This window comes from Sabethes cyaneus, chromosome 2 (genome assembly GCF_943734655.1).
Source record: "Sabethes cyaneus chromosome 2, idSabCyanKW18_F2, whole genome shotgun sequence".
NCBI classification, from domain to species: Eukaryota; Metazoa; Arthropoda; class Insecta; order Diptera; family Culicidae; genus Sabethes; species Sabethes cyaneus.
In genome coordinates, this window is record NC_071354.1 from 78,876,215 (window position 1) to 78,900,576 (window position 24,362).

Below are 24,362 nucleotides of genomic sequence, written 5' to 3' on the forward strand. Positions count from 1 at the left end.
TTCGGTCGATTTACTATATCTACCCATATTACTACCAGACGGCTCGAGTCGGTAGTAAGCCAAAGAAAAAAAAGTATAAGCAGACGGAAACTTGATTACTCACGCAAACAGCAAAAGGAAGTTTCATTTTGAAATGTTTTATTCCGAAGAGTACGGGGGAGCAGCTTTAGTTCTGTAAAAGTTATGAGGACACAATCAATCTTAGATTTACATTCTGGCTGTATTTTTCAGAATGAAGCAAGTTGAATGTCGGGTTGAATTTATCATAATCATCTCCAATATTAAAAGGTTTATTTGAATAACTTTTAAAATAGGCTGCCATGAATTGACATCGCACGGATTGGTCTCATCTTTATAGGGGGCAAGCGGGGTGCTATAGACACATTAAAAACCAAAAAAAATATGTTAGATTACAGCACTACGTTTCAGTCATTTTCTGTTGCATGATTTGGATCGGTCATGAACTTGAAAAGTAGTAATAAATTTAAGAATGAAAAATGCAGCGAACGTTACAAAAACACAATTCGATAAAAGGGAATGTAGCTGGCAAGACATTTAACGAAACATTGGGAGAAGGTTTATACTCTCGTTCCACATCTATTCTCTCCCAGATTTTCTCTCATGATTTCACTATAGTCGGAATATTATTATTTCGGGTCAAAATTATTTGTTAGTGTCAATTTAACGGATTGGTATTCTACAGGTGAATCTCGTCGTGGTGGGCCACCTTTTGGCATTTGCCCATAACTTCCATTTGAAAAGAAATTTCGGAAAATTCTAGGAGGTCTAACGTCTAAGGTCTTCTGGAAAATCTCGTATTGATTGCTTGAAAAGTAATAAAGTTATAGTCATTTACGTCGGGTCAACGTTGAAAATCCAAGAAATACCTACGTACTGAAATTTTATATAGAGACATGAACAGAATGAATTCTGTAAAAAAAACTGCTTATAAGCTCAAATACCTTAGCCCATTGCAAATTATTTTTAAAGTTTTTGTTACGTTCTCTAGCGAATATTGCGCTCAAAATTATGGTGGCCCAATCATGACAACACAACTCATGGGAGTGCACATTTAGAGTGTACTGTGGTAAAATAATTAGCTACTCTTCTCTCTCTCTCTCTCTCTCTCTCTCTCTCTCTCTCTCTCTCTCTCTCTCTCTCTCTCTCTCATACACATTTTTTACTTTTTTACATGTTAAGTTCATTCAAAAATTTTGGCGGATCACTATTTCCGAAACGGATGGGACTCTCTTTATTACTTGAATGACCTTATAAATGTCTAAATCAAACTGAATGCATCACCGATCAACCGATCGGCGTGAAAATTTGCATGTAGGAGTTTTTGGGGCCAGGAAAGGTTCTCTCGATGGCAAAAGACCCCTCCCCCACTAAGAGGGGGGGCTCCCATACAAATCTATGCCTATAAAAAAGGATTTCTGTCTGCCCTATGTTCCTTAGAGAATCGAAAACTACTGAACCGATCGGAGTGAAAATTTGCATGTAGGGGTTTTTGGTGCCAGGGAAGGTTCCTTTTTAGGAGGGGGAGCTCCCATACAAATGAAATACAAATTTCCTCATAACTCGAGAACTAATCAAGCAAGTGGAACCAAATTTAGCATGTGGGTGTTTTTGCAGGCAATTTTTTTTCTATGGTGAATTGAGACCACTCCCTTGTTTAGAAGGGGAATAATGACCATTATTCCCCTTCTAAACAAGGGAGTGGTCTCAATTCACCATAGAAAAAAAATTGCCTGCAAATTAGAAGGGGAATAATGACCATTATTCCCCTTCTAAACAAGGGAGTGGTCTCAATTCACCATAGAAAAAAAATTGCCTGCAAAAACACCCACATGCTAAATTTGGTTCCACTTGCTTGATTAGTTCTCGAGTTATGAGGAAATTTGTATTTCATTTGTATGGGAGCTCCCCCTCCTAAAAAGGAACCTTCCCTGGCACCAAAAACCCCTACATGCAAATTTCTTTCTATTTTAAGAGGGAGGGCTTCCATATAAATGAAAGACACTCAAGTCGCTTTTTACGCGAAGGACACATCCCGCGTAAATCAAAACCGCGTAAATTCCGTAAATCGCGTATTATCGGCTGTCAGTCTTAATAAATCAGAACATATTTTGTACTTTCTCCGACGTTTCGACTATATTTTGTAGTCTTTATCAAGGATTTCTACGATACATTGGGTGTTAGATTTGTTAGGTGTTAGATTTGATCTGACCAATACTAAAATTATCGATCACAGTTACAAAAAATATGCACTACCTATACTTGAAATGTGCCATATCTCAAATTCTCGCAACTCCATCAACAAGCGTACCGACGTAGAAGGCCTCAACCATACATACTCAGGATTATTAGCTTCTCTTAAACCCACCAACATCCCTTTACCATAGCACTATGGCCAGATATTCAAACCCACCAACACCCCTTTACCGTAGCGCTATAGCCAGATATACAATTTAATTTAACAGACAGGAAAACAGATGTGCAACGAAAATAACTTAGGACATGTTACTTTAACTAAACAAAGACAATTGACAAAGGACAGACAGTATTGTACGTATAAAATTGAAAATTTACAAAATTTGTAACAAATCTAACACCCAATGTATCGTAAAAATCCTTGATAAAGACTACAAAATATAGTCGAAACGTCGGAGAAAGTACAAAATCTGTTCTGATTTATTAAGACTGACAGCCGATAAAAATAAAATAAAATTTCACAGTCGACAAAACATACCCAAGTAAATCGCGTATATTCCGAAAATCGCTTAAAAAACCGCGTAAATTCCAAAATTCGCGTTAAAAACAACCAAAATTTCGCGTAGAAAAAACTTTGTGGATTTCAACACTACGCGAAAAAATAGACGTTTTGAGCACATCCGCGTAAATTCCGAAAATCGCGTAAACAAAACCGCGTAAATTCCGAAAATCGCGTAAAAAACCGTGTAAATTCCGAAAACAGCGTAAAAAACCGTGTAAATTCCGAAAACAGCGTGAATTCCGAAACCCGCGTAAATTCCGAAATTCGCGTAAAAATAGTCGCGTAAAAACCGCGTAAAAAGCGACTTCAGTGTACAAATTTCCTCATAACTCGAGAACTAATCAAGTAAATGGAACAAAATTTGACATGTGGGTGTTTTTGGAGACGCAAGATTCACATTAATTATTCAGTTGCGGCGTAAATACTAGAAGAATACGTCAGACTATAGCTGAAGTGTAGTAGGCTGAAACGTTACGCGATATATTCATCAATTTCATTATTTCACCGAAAATTTTCAACTAAACCTGAGTGATCTTGCGGTCAAAATCAAAGAAAAAACAAAGAAATCCTAGGTTAACTTCCGTTGTGTCTCCTTCTGCTATATCACCGTTGAGGTGCTCACCGAAGCAGGGCTTCGACCGATCCTTTTTTTCTACCGCAGTCACATCAACGTACATTCAAGTTCACACCGTCCGTTTAGTGGTGGAATACGAGCACTATGCATAACACAACTAGCAGTTTGCTCAGTCAATCGCCGATTGAACGCAGTAGAACGAATGCGTTCTATGCCTTTTTGACATTTTCGTTTCGATCAAGTTGCCTTTACCGTTTGGAGCAGCGAATGACTGCAAACCAGTCAAATGACTGGCAGTCACCACGCTAACGAAAAGCAATCGCGCTATCGTATATTGTAGAATTAAAAAAAACAACCACTACATGTGCATGGAAGAAGTCGGTCGGACTCCGTCCAATACAAACAAACATTTTGCTTGCGTCGGACCGACGTCCGGGTGACAAACTATTACTGTGAGCAGCGGATTTAGAGACAAAAAAAGAAACGAAAAAATATGTCATCTTATGCTTCCAGTCAGTTTGCAGTTCAGATTCTTCATATGAACGCGCAAAACAGGGCAAAGCGGGAGTACGACTGTTTGCTTTTGCAGAGAGGCCGCATGAATTGTCAGACGGCAGCAGCACAAGCGGCTGATTGACTGAATTCAAAAAACAGTCAAATGATCGGAGGTTGAATGCGGAAAGTGTACGTATTCACGACAGTCACATTCAACTTGCGATCCCTTTTCAAGCCCTGCACCGAAGAACTGCTTCCACCTGTCGACCACGTCGCGCTCATTTTTGATTAGATCCCCTCCCTCGTCCCTACACATGTCAGTTTTAGATGTGTAGCCCTTACGAGTACCTTCTCGTAAAACTTGCACGTGTCATTAGCCCGGAATAGTTGTTCCAGCTCCTCACGATCTCTGTCCTCCTTCTGGCGCATTTTCTTCCTCAGGATCGTGGTCAACTCATTCCGCGCTCGTCGATATTTGGCCAAATTCTCTCTCGTGGATATGCTTAGATAGTTTTCCCAAGCTCTTTTTTTCCTCTCTATCACTTTTTGACAGTCCCCCTCAAACCAACCATTTCATGCTCTCGAGGTTTCCTCACCTAGTACCGCGGTTGCGGCCACGTTGACGGCCGAGTGTATCATACCACATCCGTTCTCGAGGGTCAAAGCATCTAGATTCACAGAGGTAGAGCTTTTTCCAGTATGCGCGCGTAGTTCTCGGCAACTCACGGGTTATCTAATTGCCGAATGTTTGAATGTTTGATTGTCGATAGCTTGAGCATATGGTCCGAGTCGAAATCCGCACCGCGCACTATGGTCGAAAAAGCCAAAATTCCAGACAAAAATCAATATCTCGAAAACCATTGGCTCTACATATTTCATGTATTCAGAAGATTTTGTTTAGAAAAAAAGACCTATCTTTTGGTATAATTAGTCATTAGGGTGGTCCACTTTTACTCGTTTTAAAAATTTTAACTTTTTTGTCTTGCGATATAGAGCAATACTTTCTACTACAAAGTTGTAAATAATTTATTTTGCAGAAACTTTGCTGAAGAAACCAAATTTGTATCTCATCTGTGTATCACTATACAACGAATTTTCTAGATTAAGTCAGGGTGGATCTTGAAAAAGCAGTTTTTTTGCTCTAACTTTTTTATTTGAAAACCAATTTGAAAACTTTGTTCGGATGACTTTTAGAACGTAAAATGATGCATTTTTTAAAACTTCTAGATAGTTGCTATCTATTGTCTGAAGGAAGATATAGAAGTTTTCGATTCAAAATATTATAGTTTTCCACGGCGTCTCACACTTCCGTTGGCACATATTTTCGAAAACGGAATGAATGGTCTAAAAGTACGTATCTGGATCTACAAAATCCATGTAATGGCATTTTTCCAGACTTCTCCTATTCTGAGAAAAACGCATTTGAAAAGTTAGTATTTTTCCATATTCAGCCCCCTGTTGTCCAACGGTTCACCAATATCTACGATCCGCAGGGCCTGGGGAAAAGTTGGGTTCGAATTCTGTTATAATTGACTCCCATTATAGCTTGTTTTGTTCCATGGACCCGTAAACGTTGCTTCAAGAGCCATCCCTTACCTGTTTTTTCGCTCTGCAGACACTATAAGCACGTTTGTTTCATTACTTTCTTCTACCGTCCCCTCCATCTATTGTAAAAAAACTATCGTTATGAAAAACAGTAGTTATAAAAAAAGAGTATTTCTACATCTCTGGACTGAAGTGTTGCGCTTGCGTAGTTTTGTCTAAGGCGGAATTAGTCGTCATCGATTCTGCCAATTTCAAAAGCAGTATTTTTGTTTGAAACAAAAAATCTATTCATGTGTTTTGTTCTGTTCACCGAATATATTGGGTGTGCAGATTGGCAAAAAGAACGCAGGATTTACATTTTTGTAAGCAGAATCCCGCTTTTGGGCCCAAAAACTGCTTCTGGAATTGGGCTTTCCGACGAAAAGTTAATGACTGCTAGTTTCCCGTTAAGCGTGTAGATCTATCGCGTATGTTTTCTTATTTAAAAACCTTCTGATCTTTTTAGAAAGAAAATTAACATAAATTCAAGGTATTCTAAAATGTTTTCAAGGTTTTTGGAATTTGCTATAATTTTTTTAATATTTTGTATAGACAAGTATTTCCATTTTGCTTGCCGCCTTGCAGACTGATTCTAGCAGAATAAGCTCACAGTTACTTACTTCTACGGCTTGATAACAAGAGATTTTACGCATTCTCTCAGCACTCAAGTCGGCCAAATGTTTTTAGGATGACCTATCAATACAAAAAAATCGGGCTGCATTTTGTCCACAGCATAAAATAAAATTAATTTTTGTATCTCGATGAGACTTGTTTAATGAGAATGCGGTATCAATCGATGAAGTAGTCGGGACATCATAATCATTCGATATTATTGCAATATTTTCAAAACTTTATCCAGGAATTAGTAATGGTGCGTTGAAATATTCCTCATTGTACTTAAAAACTTATGTTGAGCTTTGTTAATACTTCAAATAATTCTTCTTGAAGAAAAATGCATGTATCCCTTATAATTGAACAATTTTTTTCGATTCCACCGGCATGTACTTCTTTACGACACTGTATGCTTTGAAAACTTCATCACATACTTTTCGGATTTTTTCGACGAAGTTTCCTTGCGTATTTTTTCACAAAGAAAACAATTCGCGTTTGTCCATTTCTTTAAAAGTACCCCCAATATTATTTTTTAATAAAAAGGTTTTAAAGCGTCGTTTTCTAACTTACCTGCGATATTTATAACGGTAGTTTTTTTTACAATAAATGGAGGGGACGGTAGAAAAAAGTAATGAAACAAACGTGCTTATAGTGTCTGCAGAGCGAAAAAACAGGTAAGGGATGGCTCTTGAAGCAACGTTTACGGGTCCATGGAACAAAACAAGCTATAATGGGAGTCAATTATAACAGAATTCGAACCCAACTTTTCCCCAGGCCCTGCGGATCGTAGATATTGGTGAACCGTTGGACAACAGGGGGCTGAATATGGAAAAATACTAACTTTTCAAATGCGTTTTTCTCAGAATAGGAGAAGTCTGGAAAAATGCCATTACATGGATTTTGTAGATCCAGATATGTACTTTTAGACCATTCATTCCGTTTTCGAAAATATGTGCCAACGGAAGTGTGAGACGCCGTGGAAAACTATAATATTTTGAATCGAAAACTTCTATATTTTCCTTCAGACAATAGATAGCAACTATCTAGAAGTTTTAAAAAATGCATCATTTTACGTTCTAAAAGTCATCCGAACAAAGTTTTCAAATTGGTTTTCAAATAAAAAAGTTAGAGCAAAAAAACTGCTTTTTCAAGATCCACCCTGACTTAATCTAGAAAATTCGTTGTATAGTGATACACAGATGAGATACAAATTTGGTTTCTTCAGCAAAGTTTCTGCAAAATAAATTATTTACAACTTTGTAGTAGAAAGTATTGCTCTATATCGCAAGACAAAAAAGTTAAAATTTTTAAAACGAGTAAAAGTGGACCACCCTAATGACTAATTATACCAAAAGATAGGTCTTTTTTTTTAAACAAAATCTTCTGAATACATGAAATATGTAGAGCCAATGGTTTTCGAGATATTGATTTTTGTCTGGAATTTTGGCTTTTTCGACCATAGTGCCGCGTAGGGAGCGTACGTTGGTGATGTTCGATAAAAACCATCCATCGATGAGAATATGGTCGATTTGGTTCAAGGTTCGTTGGTCGGGTGATTACCAAGTGACTTTGTGAATATCTTTACGGGGAAAGAAAGTGCTTCTAATCACCAAGTCTTGGGAAGCTGCAAAGTCGATAAATCGCTTGCCGTAATCGTTCGTGTCGGTGTGTAGATGATGGGGCCAGACAGGTCTATACATTGCTACCCTACCGATCTAAAGATTCATATCCCCGATGACGATTTTGAAGTCCAGTGGCGAACAGTCGTACGTTCCTCAAGTTGCGCATAGTATCCTGGATCCTTGTTGTCGTCAGGTCTACCTTCGTTCGAGCAGTGTACGTTGATGATGCTGTAATTGAAGAAACAGCTGTTTATCCTCATCAGACACATTCTCGCGTTGATCGCCTTCCAATCTATCACGCGGTCCTGCATTCTGCCCAACCCCACAAAGCCCGTTCCCAGTCCATTGGTAATTCCACCGCTCAAGTAAAACCGGACCTTTCCGCCGTGGATCTTCCAAAGCTTCTCTCCTTTGAGATAGATCTCCTACAGAGTTCCAAAGATGCCCAGAACTCAGTCGCAACCTGCGAAATGCGATCTGCTATTCCAAGTACCGAGTGTTCATTCGTCGTCCTTTTTTCATCGCTAGCTCGATGACGAATATTCCAATTCGTATTAGCTTGCATCTTGTAAGGTGGGTTTAGGTAGGTTGCCTTACCAGGGCCTCGCTACCGAGTCTCGTGATGGGGCTGCCATCTTATAGTGCCGAGACAGCACAGTGCCTCCTTCCCTGTTGGTATACGACCCTAGTTTCTACCGGGGTTGGTTAGTCGATTTCCGCTAAGATAGTTCGTATTCCAGCTGGGTACCACGAAAAGGTAGGGATGGGAGTTACTGGATAAGAAGCTAAGGACCACTATGTCGTCTGTATTCGCATTATCTAGCCATTCACCATTCATAATTCAGAAACCATTATGAAGCATAATTTTATATAACTAATTTTCGTCTAATTGACTCACACGCTGCTTTGAAACCATGAACAAATGGTGGGTCTACAGATTTAATTCTCAGAATTTATCGAGAACAAGAATGAAACGCTGTTCTAGAAAACTAAATCTAAATTGTAATTTTACATAACCTTGATGCTTGGAACAGCCAGTGGAAGAGAACTTTGTATGCGGAATTGTAATATGATGCACCTCGATAATGGCCGCAATCGAATCAATGACTGTCAAGTTACTACCAACGTCTTGTTTCATAGTAATATAACTTTTGAGCAAACAACGGTCAAACTTCAACATATACAATGCTTTGTAGGAAACGTGTTTGAAAAAACACCCAAAAAAGTTTTTTCGCATGCTTTGCAATTGATTATTTTGTCTACCAAATAGAATAAAAAAGGTCAGTTAAAGGCATTTAGGCATAGTTTTGGCCCTCTATTTCATCACACTGACAAATTTTAGGTGAAATAATTGACTTAAAAATTATTATATAATTTTTTTGCAAAATGGCCACCGCCTCGGTTATGAAACAGTTGAGTTCCCCGGTTGTGAAACATCTAAAAAATCAATTATTTTATACTTCATTGATAAGCATAAGCATAAGCATAAGCATAGGATACCGCCCGTGTGCTGCTACTCCGTTATTGACCAGGACTGATGAAAATTGCAAAATGATGGTTGGAAAAAGCATACTTGGGACAGCAGGCTATTTTTCATTGTGCAACATTATCAGGTCCCTGCATGCTGATCAATACCGACGCCGGCCACGTCCGAATGCGGGTCCTGGTGGGATGGAAAGGAATGTTAGTCCAATACTTGTTGCTACTAAAGACCAGGGAATCCTCTGCATCTTCACAAGTATTTCGGGAAAGGAATTGTTGTTAGTAGATGGGCGGAGCTAGATGGATAATGTAAGTATGTAAGCATCAGTCATATGAAACTAACCTGGATATTCGAAAATTTTCTTGTAAAGCCAGTAACTACGAAAATTAAGATATAAAAAATACCTTTTTAACAAATTTAATATAATGCCAATGGTGCTCATATACAACCATAATTTAATTTATATCGAAAAATACTATGCACATGCGAGATTTACGGCTCAAAAACCACGTAACAACTTGAACTTATCCGCGATCAGGGAAATCAGGGATAATGAAACGAGTCAATATAGTCCCTAAGTTGATAAGCATTTCCTCTTACCAACGCTAATATGCAGAAATATAGCGCCCTACACGCTTAATTATTTTATACTTCATTGATCATACATTACTTTAATTGGGGCATTATGAGTCTTTATGGCAGTAGGATTCATTTAGGTTTAGCAAATAGTCAATTCCTCGCAACACATGTAACAGCTCAGTTACATTTCAAATGCGCCAATATAATTGTTTGCTTTTTACATGCATTTTTTGCGATTCAGATTTAGACGATTAAACGAAGAAATTGATCAATGATTTTGTATTTTTAGTATCTTCCATGAATAAATGATAAATGAATAAAAGTTTTGATTTTCCTTCGATATTTCTTTATTTTTCTTTCTATTCTAACGATTTTCCAAGATGTTTCACAACCGGGCATACATTCTTTTTAACCACAAAAAACATGTTTTGAATTTTTGCTATAACTTTTGTGATATAAAAAAACCATATACTTCATTTAGCAAAAAGATTGGTATACGTTTAAACTTTCCAATGCTTTAAAAAGATTTCAAATTGGATGATCTGATCAAAAGCTATGGCCAAAAAACAAAATCTGTTTCATAACCGGGGACATTCCCCTGCATAGTAAGGCAATGGTAACCCTCAGTGGTGTTATCGTTAAGCAGATGCTTTAGGAAGAGAATGATTCTTAGTTTTCACCGAAACTAGATACCAAATCAAGGTGACGTCATCTGGCAGATACTGGCAGGGCGCAAACAGACCGCAGAGTCCAAAAAAGTTTCAGCTGTTAAACGGTAAGTTTGTTGTTTAAACAGCATTAGGACTAAATTTAAAAAGCTATTATGCCTGTGACATGTTAAAACACACGCTACATTCGCTATAAACGAAAAGGAAAATTTTCCAAAATGTAAACAAGGGTGCCAGTATCTGTCAATTGACGGTATGATGATTTGGTCTAGTATCACGAAAGAGTAAGGGACTAATAATAACCATAACTTAAATGAATGACCACCATGAGGCCTCCGTGGGTTATATCGTTATAGCCTTTACTAAACAAATGGTACATGTTGCTCTTAAGGAACTTATACCTAGTATTTCTTAGATATTCACGGAACGTCTCTGTATGAGGTACCGTTGAACCGTAGAACAGCTTGCTAGAGCATTTTATGTTAAAACTTTCATATTTGACAATATTTTTGTCCTCCAAATAGGAATCTAACATATTGAACATTTAGGTTCGGGTTTAAGTCATTGCATCCCTTCCGATTTGTTTAAATATTTAGGTACTATGATGTAAATCTAATTACCGTCGCTGGATTGAATGTATCATATGATGTCAGTAATAAACGAGCTGATTGAGTTTATGTCAAGATACATAAATATTACAGTAGATGAACACAGCGTCAATGCTATTCACATTATTCTTGAAATAGGCTTTCAGGACTGACGACTATTTCTGGATTAACTACCTAAACCTGGTAGTATTACTGTATCAGACAAATCATGTACGCGTGTAAGTACAATAGCAAGCATTAAAATGGCCAGAAACCCGAAGTTACAGACCTTGAGCATTTGGGTAAAATATGTTTATTTAATTTAAAACACGATCTTAAACTTAAACCTGTACTTCAACACCTGCAGTTTATAGTGTGTTTTTATATATTTAACCAGTAAATTAATCTCCTGGTAGAAATGCAGGAAATTATGTATCGTTCGGACACGACTGCAAACGCTCACGGTCACGTCCGATAATGTTCGAAGCAATTTGAATAAATAATGACAGCAACACAAACCCTGCTAGCCCAGTTTCCGATTGCGCCCTACCGTAATAATATTTCCTCGAAACTGCCCTCCCGTAGCTGTGTTAGTTAGTTTCTCGTGAGTTGATTAAAACTCGTTCCACCGGACGACGGACGGCGACTCCAGACACGGTAGGGCGCATGCGCAGTCCTGAATCGTCTTGCAAGGCTGCTGCCGGCCAACCAGCTGGTAGCTAGACTGAAGGCATAAATGTCAGCCAAAGGCATCAAAGACATTCTTCCTTCGTTGACTAGGTGAAAATAAAACAAAACAATAAAACAATTGCAAATGTTATCCAAAGGGAAACTGGGGAGTGTGCATTTAGAGCTATACGCAAACAGGTTGTCCATTTAGAGCGGCGGAAATTGCTTGCCACTGACATTGCTGTGGAACCTGTTACACCGCCACCCTATTGGGAGGATTCGGCCTGGCACGTGTACCTAGTACGACACGATAACGGAGCGGAAGCAAACAAATTGTTCTGCATTGGTCTTAAATTTCCACTTGAATATTGGTCGATTCCGTTTGGTGTCAAACCAGACCGACCTGCCAGTCAATAACGGTTCTGCAACAAACACTCATTCGAAGTCAAATGTTGACATAACAGACAGTAAATACTCCACGGTAAAGGGATACGCAAACCGGAGAAATATATTCAATTACTACAAACAAATCGATTTTCTATTTTCTTCCTACTACTGTGTTTTCCGCCGGTTTTCCTCGCTGACCCACCGCCGTCGCTGCACGCCGCACGGGTCGTGTGGTTATTCAATCGGTCAATCAGCTCGCAGTATGCAGGCCGACGGAAAGATACCATCAATTTCAGTGGTTAGGTCACCGTTGTGTGCATACCTGAGCGCAACTGATGGCCTGGATTATTCACATCGGTTGCTTGCATTCGCTGCCGGTCGGTCCTTCTGGTGGTACAGTGCGTAAAGTTGGCGACCCGGCTCATTCGCAACTCGACCGTTTTTAATTTTTTTAATATTAGGCGACACAAATTTAAGGATGACGGATTTTGGCGTTGTCCTGCGATGGCTCAGTTATAATGCATCAATGTAACGGATCAACAACGGTTAAGTAAATGATTTTGTAAATGTATATTGTGTTTATAGAATCCTTGAAAAAGAATTAATATAAATCGAAACGTCGGAAGTAATCGAAAAACATTCGTTTTTAACAGCAGTTTGATTGCAAAGCCGAAGATCACAACTCTATCATAAACAACAATAATTTAACATTTGCACCCATATATAAATAATATTAATATAAATAAACCTGAATAATCCTTGACCTGAAACAATGTTATACATTGAAATGTTTATTTACCAGGGGGAGGATGTAGCATCTTGAAATTTCCCCAGATTACATTTTATTTGGTGATGTCCAGAATTTGACGCAAACAAACTAATTGTAAGTAAATAATACGACTGCTGTATCATGAAGAAAATTATTGCCTTTACACTAGTTTAAATATTTCCCATGGCCATAGTTAAAGCTGTGCGAAATCCGGAAATTTCGTCTTTACAGAAAACGAATAAAACTAAGCGAAACACATATAGGAGTTAACAATGTCGGTAAATTGTAGCAAGTCACCTGACCGCACCGGTGTAATCGATAACTTTAATCTACCTAAAAGTTAAAATAAATACATGCTCATGACTCCGTTCCAAGGGTTAACTCAGCGAAATAAGGTAGGATGAGTTATTTTAGTCATAAGATTGGCACGTTTTCCAAGTAATCGTATGTTTAGTCTCACAAAGTTTCTAAAAGCCAGCGTTTTGTGCACAAAGTTCAAATCGATTAGATGTACAATTCGAAGTAAATATAATGAAACTTATCGCTGTTTTAAAGGATATACTTTGGGATGTACTATTGTTTTCCAATCCGTCTGCTTAAGTCTATGGGCATATTCATTTTTGATGATGTCTGACCATCCCGAAAGTTATACTAGGTCAGTTCCAACAAGGTTTCTGTAATTGCGGTTAACAATAATAATAACCATGTTTGAAATTATTCGTTCCATCAGGAGACGCTTCTATATCCTACCTTAAAGGCGGCATAATTCATTTGCGAAAGTTGGGATTACCGTCGTAAAGCCCGGCAAAAAACGGTTTGTCTTTTGGATAAGTAAATTAATCGTCTCCTAATCCCATTCTGACTTGCTTCAATTCAATATTTACCTTCATGACTAACGCCATCAGTGTGCACCCAAACTTTTTTCCAACCCATGTCAACCAGAGATTACCGGCTTCGAACGGACGTAATCGGCACATTGCCGGACGATTTTGCCTGTCGCACATATTGCTCGGTATCTGCATGCAAAAAGTCGGCTGGACCCCGCGTTATCGGTTCGGTCTTGGGCTGGACGAGTAAACGAGTGTTTCTTATCTTTAAAATTTCGATTCCAGAATTGGGCCTCACGTTCGCTCACGCGTCTACGACACACGGTAGATGGGTGAGTGGGTTGGTGTGGTCGGTGGGGTCGGTGGCATACTACCTGCTCGTTGTCGAAAAACAAGTGATGGTGTAATATCTTTTTTACTGATACGTACCGGTCGAACAGTTTGACTAAGTCCAGCAGTCACTCGGAAGATTTTGTCGCGAACGGGGTTCGAAAGTAGTGTGTGATTTTTAAGCGTTCTGATCTGCTAACTGTACTTGAAAATTAGGTAGAAAGTGAAAAATGTGAAAGATTCATAAACAGTATTTTCCTCATTTCTCATATTTCTTAAATTACAAATTCTTGGCGTTTGTATCTTCACCGTACTGCGAGCTCAAGGGTTTTTAAATCAAATCAAATTCAATTAGTAAATTGCCTGTCATTATAATAGTGTCATCAGTGTCTTTTCGCTGTTTCCGAACAATCGACGATACCTTAGTGTGTCTAATAATGATTAGATTACACTGTCACGTTTTGGCGTCCCGAAATTAAAAACAAGAAATACTGATTTTATCGGACTCCTACATATTGCGGTCATTTCAAGTGTTGGCGAGCGGGTGGTGGCGTGGGATCCGACGTTATCTCTTCAATTGCTAGAGGGTGGATATACGGCTTGCTTGGTCTGTAGGCGGGTGATAGCGGCTTAGCTTAATCCTCGAAAATTAACCTTCATCGATATTATCCAGAGACCTTTATTGGGAAATATGTTGCAAAATCTGAGCTGGCATTTATTTTATCAGAAGTATTATTCACCAAGTCTTAAAAATTGATTGAGTACTATAAATCTAAACCTTCTGATATGAATGTAGGAACGTCTAACAGAACTTCTTTTGTGTTTTATACAGATGTTTTCCTTCGTTTTTGCCTTGAGCACATGTTATGCAATCATAAAAAGTCAAACCTTATGTTTTTGCCGTTTGCTGTTTGTTTAGTCAATATCATACGGTCTGGCAATAATTAATTTTTTTTATAACGGTAGTTTTAACAATAGACGAGGGAACGGTAGACGAAGGTAATGAAACAAAGGTGTTAACAGTGTCTCCAGGACAAGACAAAACGTGAATCGGAAAGAGCGGAAAATTAGATAAACATTGAATCTGACCACGACCTTTTGATGGTGCGCCAAAGAACAACAGTCGGTACCGCCGTCTACCGCGGTGCAATCTGGAACAACTCAAGCTATCCGAAGTCGCTACTGATTTTACGCAAGGTCTTGAGGCAGCGCTACCGGGTGAGGGATAGCCAATTGAAGCTCAACTCGAGCACTCCTACTATATTGTCAAGGCTGCCAAAGCTGGGGACGCATCATAACGACTGGTTCGACGAGCGATGCCAGACGATATTAGAGAAAATGAATCTAGCGTAGACGTCGATGCTGTAGGAGGGGACCCATCAAAACCTCAAGCGATACAGATAGAAACGGGGACAGCAAACTTAGTTTTTGGGAAATAACAAGCGAGTAAGAGGGCGAAAAAATGGAACAGCTGTACTCTTCTCAGGAAGCATGTAAATTTTGCAATAAATTCAACGTATCCCATAAAGATCCGCAAACCGGATTATATCGGGATAATGATGAAGGAATCTTGAAGGATAAACTTGAGTGAGGTGATTGAAAGGTGGTAGCAGCACTGCAATAAGCACCTGATTTGTGCAGCAGCAGAATACCAAGACTGACGGGGAAATCTACATCAATGCAGCAAATGATGAAACTGTGCCGACTCTCACAATAGGTGAAGTGACTGATGCCATCAAGTGGCTCAAGGACAACAAGGCAGCTGGCAAAGATGGGTTTCATTTGCAACGGCGTCCATCAAGATTGGCCCGGATATGTTGGGCACCTGACTGCACCGGCTGATAAATTATGGACTCCACAAGATGCTCAGATGCGGTAACCTTCACCGCCATACTTAATGTATCATAAATAAAACGCTAATAAGACTGACAGTCCTCTATAGGCTCGAAAAGTGAACAATGCTTGCGGTAGCGGTAGCGGAGAAGAGCGGTGACGAGTGAAGAGCAGAATACAGGATCACTTGATGGAGTGGAAGGTTGGTAAACGGCTGAATAATGCGTACCGTCGGTGCCATGTGCACGTGTAGGCATAAAATAGCCCTATAGTGGTTCATAACCTTTTATTCAGCAACTCCTATTCCTACCTCCTCATGGTACCAACCCGGATACGAGCAAGTTTGGTGGAGATCGGGTAACCAACCCCGGTGGAAGCCAAGGTCGTATGGTGATAGGAAAGGAGGGCTCTTTCGAGCTTCGTTGGCCCTCCGGCGAACAGGGTTGGTGTAGCAGATTTTGCAAATCGCCACAAACAATACTAAAGCACGGAACGAAGAACAATGAAATTCTTACTGGAACAATCGGAATAGACCCACGTGACGAAAAAGGACTATGGATTGGAAACTCGGGACGTGGAACTGCCGAGCTCTTAACTTCCAAGGTAGCACTCGAGTGCTCTCCGACGTATTGAAGAGCCGCAAGTTCGACGTCGTAGCGCTGCAGGAGGTGTGCTGGAAGAGCTCAACGGTACGTACATTCAGAGATGGACATACCATCTACCAGAGCTGCGGCAACACATACGAGCTGGGTACAGCTTGCATAGTGACGGGCGAGATGCAGAAACGGGTGATTGGGTGGTGGCCAATCAATCCTCGAATGTGCAGGTTGAGAATCAAGGGCCGATTCTTCAATATAAGCATCATCAACGTGCACAGCTCTCACCTCAGAAGTACCGATGACGACAAGGATTAATTCTACGCGCAGTTGAAGAGTGAATACGATCACTGCCCAAAACATGATATCAAGATCGTCATCGGGGATTCATTGCGCAGGTCGGCCAGGAGGATGAATACAAACCGGTGATTGGAAGGTTCAGTACACACCAGCGGACCAATGAAATGGGCCTAAGACTTATCGACTTTGCCGCCTCCAAGAACATCGCCATACGTAGTACCTTTTTCCAGACAGAATCACAGATCGACCACGTTTTGATCGACAGTCGGCACTTCTCAGACATTATCGAGGTCAGATCCTATCGAAGCGCTAACGTTGACTCGGACCACTACCTAGTGATGGTACCGACACCAGCCTCGGTTAGGTCTCGCGCGGCTGAAGCAACCAGACGTCGCCGCAAACTATGCGCATTCACTCGAAGCTGCGCTGCCGGAAGAGGACGAGCTGGACGAAGCCCCTCTCGAGAACTGTTGGAACACTATCAATACAGCCATCAGCACTGTAGCGGAGAGCTCCATCGGGCATGTGGCCCGGAATCAGCGGAACGATTGGTTCGACGATGAATGTAAGAGGGTAATGGATGAGGAGAACGCTGCGCGGGCGGCCGAAATGCGCAGTGCCACACGTAAGAACGTGGAAAGAGACAAACAGAAGAAGATGAAGCGAAACCAAATCTTTCGGGAGGAAAAGCGCTACCTGGAAGAGCAGGAATATGCAGAGTTGGAGCGGCTGCATCGTTCTCAGGAAACGCGAAAGTTCTACCAGAAACTGAACGGATCCCGCCAAGGGTTTGTGCCGCGAGCTGAAATGTGTTGGGACAAGACTGGCAGTATTCTGACGGACGAACGTGAGGTGACCGATAGGTGGAAGCAGCACTTCGACGAACACCTGAATGGCGCCCAGGCGGAGAACCATGGCGGCAGGGAAAGCGATTTCGACGGTGCAACAAACGGGGAAGAGGTGCCAGCCTCAACGATAGGCGAAGTTAAGGAGGCCAGCATGGAGCTAAAGAACAACAAGTCAGCTGGAAAAGATGGCATCGGAGCGGAGCTTATTAAAATGGAACCAGAAAAGCTGGCCGTTTGTATACACCGACTAATTGTCGCTCTGATTGTGACTGATTTTGGGATACGGAACAGCTACCTGAGGAGTGGAAAGATGGGGTTATATGCCCGATCTATAAAAAAGGCGACAAGTTGGACTGTGAGAACTACCGAGCGATCACCGTTCTCAATGCCGCCTCTAAAGTGCTGTCCCAAATTATTTTCCGCCGACTATAACCAATTGCGAACAGATTTGTGGAAACTTATCAAGCCGGCTTCGTCGAAGGTCGGTCTACAACGGATCAACTATTTACACTGCGGCAAATCCTCCAAAAGGGCCGTGAATACAGAGTTCCCACGCATTCGTTGACTTCAAAGCCGCATATGATACCATCGACCGGAAAGAGCTATGGAAATGGAACGAGAATCATGAACGAGAACAGCTTCCCCAGGAAGCTCATCAAACTGTTTAAATCTACGATGGATGGTACACAGTTCGTATTTCGGGTGGATTGTCAAGTTCATTCGAATCACACAGAGGGCTTCGTCAAGGTGATGGTCTTTCATGCCTGCTGTTCAACATAACGCTACAAGGTGTTATGAACCGAGCGGATATCAACACCCGGGGCACGATTTTCAACAAATCTAGTCAATTCGTCTGCTTTGCCGATGACATGGATATTATCGGTAGAACATCTGTGGCGGTGGCTGAACAGTACACCAGACTAAAGCGCGAAGCAAAAAAGATTGGGTTAAAGGTAAATACGTCTAAAACAAAGTACATGCTGGCCAGCGGTACCGAGGCCGAACGACACCGCTTGGGCAGTAGTATATTGATCGACGGCGATGAGTTTGAGGTAGTCGATGAATTTGTCTACCTTGGCTCACTGGTAACGGCGGACAATGATACCAGCCGTGAGATTCGGAGGCGTATTATCAGCGGAAGTCGTGCTTACTATGGGCTTCATAAGTAATTGCGGTCGAGCAGACTAAGACCCCATAGAAAGTGCACCCCGTACAAGACGCTTATTAGACTGGTTGTTCTCTACGGGCATGAAACATGGACAATGCTCGAGGAGGACCTGCGAGTGCTCGGAGTTTTCGAGCGACGAGTGCTAAGAACGATCTTGGGCGGCGTACAGGAGAACGGAGTATGGAGGCGGAGGATGAACCATGAACTCGCACAATTTTATGGTGAACCCAGTATCCAGAAGGTGGCTAAAGCAGGACGGATACGAGGCAGGGCATGTTGCAAGAATGCCGGGCAACTACCCTGCAAAGATGGTGTTCACCTCAAATCCGGTAGGAGCAAGACGACCAGGAGCACAGCGAGCAAGATGGTTAGACCAGGTGGAGCGAGATCTGGCGGAGAGTACTCGGTGTCCGAGAAATTGGAGAGCGGTAGCCCTCAACCGAGTTACATGGAGAAAGTTTGTTCAACAGGCTTTGTCTTAGGACGGCAAGCTACCTAAGTAAGTAAGTGATGGACTGGAAGGCGATCAACAAGAGGATGTGTATGTTGCAACTACATCAACATAAATGTGCACAGACCACACGAAAGTAGACCCGACGACGAGGGCATCAAGATCGTCATCAGGTATATGAAAACCTAGATCGGCAGGGAGGCTGAGTATAGACCGGTGATCGGGCCCCAAAGCCTGCACACCGACGCGAACGATGACAATCTGCGGTGCATCAACTTTACAGCCTCCCGAAGTGTGGTGATCAGAAGCACATTCGTACCCTGCAAATATATCCTCAAAGCTACCTGTGGATCACCTGACCAACACTCATTAAACCGAATCAACCATATTCTCATCAATAGCCGCTTTTTCTCGATCATCTCCTCCTCCTTCTCGGTTAAACATTCGGCAATTAGACAACCCGCGAGTTACCAAGTACTACGCGCGCCTACTAGAAGAAGCTCTATTTTCCTCTGTGGAGCTAGGTACTTCGACTCTCGAGCAGGATACACTTGCCAGCAATGGAGCTGCAACCGCGGTGCTAGGTGAAGAAACCTCGAGCACATGAAATGATTGGTTTGACGGGGAATGCCCGCAAGCGATGGCGAGTTACAAAATAACTTGGAAAAACTACCTAAGCATTGTCGAAAGGGAAAATTAATCTTAGTATCAACGAGCGCGAAGTGAGCTGCCCACGATCGTGAGGAGGAAAAAAAGCGTCGGAAGAAAGATAGAGATCGTGAAGTGCTAGAACAATTATTCTGGTCTAACGAGATGCGCCAGTTTTATGAGAAGACGAACCAATCTCATAGGAAATACACACCGAAGCCTGATCTAAGGGACAAGGAGGGAAACCTGGTTAAAACATGCACCAGGGGGTCGACAAGTGGAAGCAATTCTTTGATGGGTGTCTCAATGGTGATATATCAGAAGAAGACGAAACGAACCTAGGTTAACGAAAGTTAACCTAGGAGCAGCTGCAAACGATAACAGCGTACCGGCGCCTGATCTCGAAGATACGGCGAGAAATTGGTAAGCTGAAGAATAATAGAGACACCGGAAAGAACCGACTCCGGCAGAACACTACAAAATAGCAAAAATCCGCTTGCAATGGTACTTCACTGGAGAATTTCAAGGATTCCGGAGGAGGAAAAACTACCGGAGCGGGAGTGTAGATGGAATGTGTGGTTTGTCCCATCTACAAAAAGGGAGATCGGCTAGACTGTAGCAGTTACCACGGTTTTACGATGGTTAACGCCGCATGGTGCTCTCCCAGATATTGTTACGTCGTCTATCCCCAATAGCAAGAGAATTTGTGGGGCAGTACCAGATAGGCTTTATGTCCGTGCTATTATGGATCAAATTTTTACCTTTGCCAAATTGTCCAGAAATGTCGAGAGTACAACGTTCCCAAGCATCATATTTCCGTGGATATCAGGGCAGCATACAATATAGTCGAGCGTGAACTGCTATGACAGATATTGCACGAGTATGGCTTTCTGGACAAACTTTCGCGGCTGTTCATAGCTATCCTGGAGCGAGTAATGCGCTACGTATGTGGTTCGAGGACACTCTTAAGTCCTTTCATATCGCGCAGATCGTTGCGGCAAGGGGTTGCTGGCCTTCTCAGATGACCTCGACATCATTACCAGAAACCTTGAAACGGCGGAAGCAATCTACGCTAGACAAAAAAACGGAAGCTAGGAGGATTGGGTTACAGATCAACGCATTGTAAACCAAATATATGGTAGGAAGAGGCCCCAGGGAAAACAACGTTCGCCACCAACGGACAACGACTATTGACGGCGATAAACTGAAAGTGGTAGATGAGCCCGTATATTCGGTTCGTATATCTCTGGTTACCGTCGACAATAATACTAATAAGGAGATTTAACGACGCATTCAAGCTGGAAGTCGAGCCTAATTCTTCCGTCGCAAAGCGCTTCGATCAAGGAACATACGCTAATCAGCCCGGTAGTCCTCTGCGGACTCGAGACAAACGTGCACGATGTATATTTGAACGATTTGAAAGGTGCCGCAGACAACTTTTGACGGAGTACAAACGGATAACGGATAACGACGTGGCGTAGGCGTATGAACCACGAGTTACTGCCTACTTGGAGGGATTCCCATCGTAGCAAAGCCTTAGGTTATAAACGTCTTCAAGACTTGACCGTTTCTTATCGACAGATTTTGCTGCCTATTATTGGGTTACAGGACAATTACGGGGTTAGTGCAACGATCCTACTGACTCTAGCAGCCGACTCCCATCGTACACCTGGGGAAAGTTGGGAGACTACGCTGGGCCGGCCACGTCGCAAGGATACAAAACGGCTGTATAGCGAAATCTGTTATTTTCAAGAACCCCTCCGCCATCAGGAATAGAGGGCCCCAACGTGCTAGAAGGCTCGACCAGGTTGAAGCCGATTTGCGTGTGTCGAGACGCTTAACGAATTAGCGTCGAACAGCTCAGGACCGAGTACAGTAGAGAGGAATTTTTTGATACGGCAAAAGCCACTCCGGCTGTATGCTGCCAGAAGTAAGAAGCCGTTTTCGAACGTTGTGTGCCAAGGACCAGCTTTGTCATTGCCACCCAAGCAGTTGATACCGAACACTCCCGAGGGCTCTCGCTCTCATCCGCGTGTATTACTAAGGGCGTAAAATGAAAAAGAAAAGAAGAAGTGAGGCAAAATCTGCAGCCATACATCCTACTCACGCTCACGAGCTGTTGGTTTTGTGAGCGGTCTGCGCAGAACGACTCTAAGAGGCTGTGTGCTCGCAAGTGTGTCAGTAGCATAAAGTACGCACACAGCACAGCGTTTGTTTATCATACGCTTGCATCAGTGATGTAAGCGTTCGATGCTATTACTTCTCACTTGATTTGCAACATTGCGGTGTACACTTGTTTCACAGAACTGCTATAGAGTTTTTGGGGCTTTTTTTAGAGCCTCGTCATACCCAAGATTTGTTCCAGAACATTATAATGTGGATTAACCAGTAACGTCAAAATGTATAATGGAGTTGCCATGCCATGTGCATGTTTGTGTATTCGTGAGTGCGCTTATTTGTAATTTTGAAAAATACTCTACGATCAAATCCTGATTGGAACTAATTATATTTTTGTATTTTTCTCATTTCAGATGCATAGATTTGATTCCAGTTTTCTATTTCCTATAAGTGCAAATTAAAGTTTCTACCACGTTAGTTCGTAGAGTGAAGTAAATGTATTAATAAAGTGCTATAGTGTTTTTGTTTTGTCTGCTTCTCACGATATCCATATTCCAAATAGTGTTAGTGTTTAAATGAAGATTAATTAATGTTTACCTCCGTAAACATAATTTGAACTCGGAAGTAGGAAAAAAACATCAACGTCAACCCCATCTGTGCGTGAGCCGTCTGTATCCCGGTGTAGGAGTGTCTTCTGTGCTACGGGAGCGGTCTTCGTAGACTACCGACAAGATGCCGGAACGCTTCAAGGTGACCAAATCGGACACCACCCTTTCGGCGCGCGATGAGGAGGCGGCTGTTACTGGAAAACTACTATCCTCCAACGAGAAGCAAGGTGAGTCTAAAGCATACTTACCCTGCAACGTGGACACATACCTATAGTAGAATTCCGTTTAAGCTAATGACAGCGATTAGTAATCCTTCGTGTGGGTCAGCAGGAAAACAAAAAAAAACATCAGGGAAGGCTCTTTACAGGAATATGATTTATGGTTGCGTTTTGCATCTAAAATAGATCACAAATGGTACGTGCAGTGGCGAAAGGTGGCTGCGTGTTGCCACACCATTTCGTTCAGCTGGTGCCGGTTCTCTGACCTATGGTTCGTAATAAGGCTTACATATTACTACACGAACGAAAGTAGGTGCATTGGAAAGAGGCGAACAAATTTGTTCCATATCTTAAAGAAACCAATTACTGGGGTTAACATTATCGTAGTTGGAAAAAGTCAATGTAAGTTGAGGTAAATTACTTTGAACAGCGTTATGTAATGTAAGTAGTTGTGGTTCTTAAGAAAATGACACATTTCTTGAGGAAATATTGACCAAACAATTCCTTTCAAGAAAATTTGGAACAATAATCTACTACGTAGTTCATGAGAAATTATTCGTCAAAATGCTTGCCATGACGTGGTAGCAGGCTCACTTCAAAGAGTGATTGACTTGATACAAAAAGCCGCTATCACAATTAACCAATTAAACTCAATAGTTCTCCAAGCACCAAGAGTCACGCCCCAAGCTAAAGAATGAAAACGTTGCGTCAGGCGTTGTTGCCGGGAATTCCGACAAACTAATGTTTATATTCAAAACCCTAAGCCGCTCGCCGCCCGCCGCTTAGTGTGATTTTATTATCATGAATTGGAGAGCTCGTTTCCTCTTGTGCCATGTGATGGCTATCACTTTTGTTTAATTAATGTTATTTATGTCTATACGCAGTCCGGCGATTTGAAAGGACAGTTAACGCCGGCCGCTCAGACCCGCATGTAGAAATTGAGAAAGACGTCGGATCTGTCGGATTGATGGCGAAACACAGTGGAGTTGCGAATGTACAATAATCTCACCGAAATGGTGTTAGACCGGGAGCTACTAAAGTGTATGAATGTCACAATTCAATTCTTAGTTGACTCAGCGAGTGACCTCAACGCTGGTTTTAGAATCATGCTTAAATTGATAAATTAAAATGCGTTGTAACAATTAGATGTTGGTTGCTCCGGAGAAGGAAATGTCTTAAACATACTCCATGGTATAAACCTAACTTTAATTTTCAGCAATCCGTTGTTAATTGTTTGCTCTCAATCTGCTAGTTAGGGGATACCATTCGGTATTATACTCTGAGTAACATATTTTTACTGGCAGAAATCATTTAATCAATCATTTTCGTATTCAGTTAGGTACACTTGACAAATGAAACCTGTACTCAATTCACGCTAAACTTTAAACTTACCTGCAGCCGTGTGTGTGATTTATTTGCTGTTCGTAAATAATATTTCCTCAATCAACAGTTTGCTAGCAGCCCAAAGTACCTACATATTAGTTTTTGTAGTTTGAAGTTGATGGCACATTGCAATGTTCCACATTTCCAGCTAAAGCCTCCAAATGACCTTATAAAACAGCGCGCGGTTTATTGCAGTTTTGTTCTGACTCGTCGTCGCACAGTGGAAAAT

At 41.5% G+C, this 24,362-nt stretch overlaps 1 protein-coding gene across 3 annotated transcripts in view; it reads left to right on the forward strand.

Moving 5' to 3' along the window:
- Positions 1-24,362, forward strand: part of LOC128738513 (solute carrier family 12 member 4) — a 427,692-nt gene that overhangs the window by 12,213 nt on the left and 391,117 nt on the right. For all 3 annotated transcript variants that reach the window (XM_053833713.1, XM_053833715.1, XM_053833714.1), the window contains exon 3: positions 22,338-22,759. In XM_053833713.1, coding sequence (XP_053689688.1) covers positions 22,657-22,759 — 103 coding nt within the window. In that variant the 5' untranslated portion in view covers positions 22,338-22,656. The remainder of the gene's footprint in view (positions 1-22,337; positions 22,760-24,362) is intronic.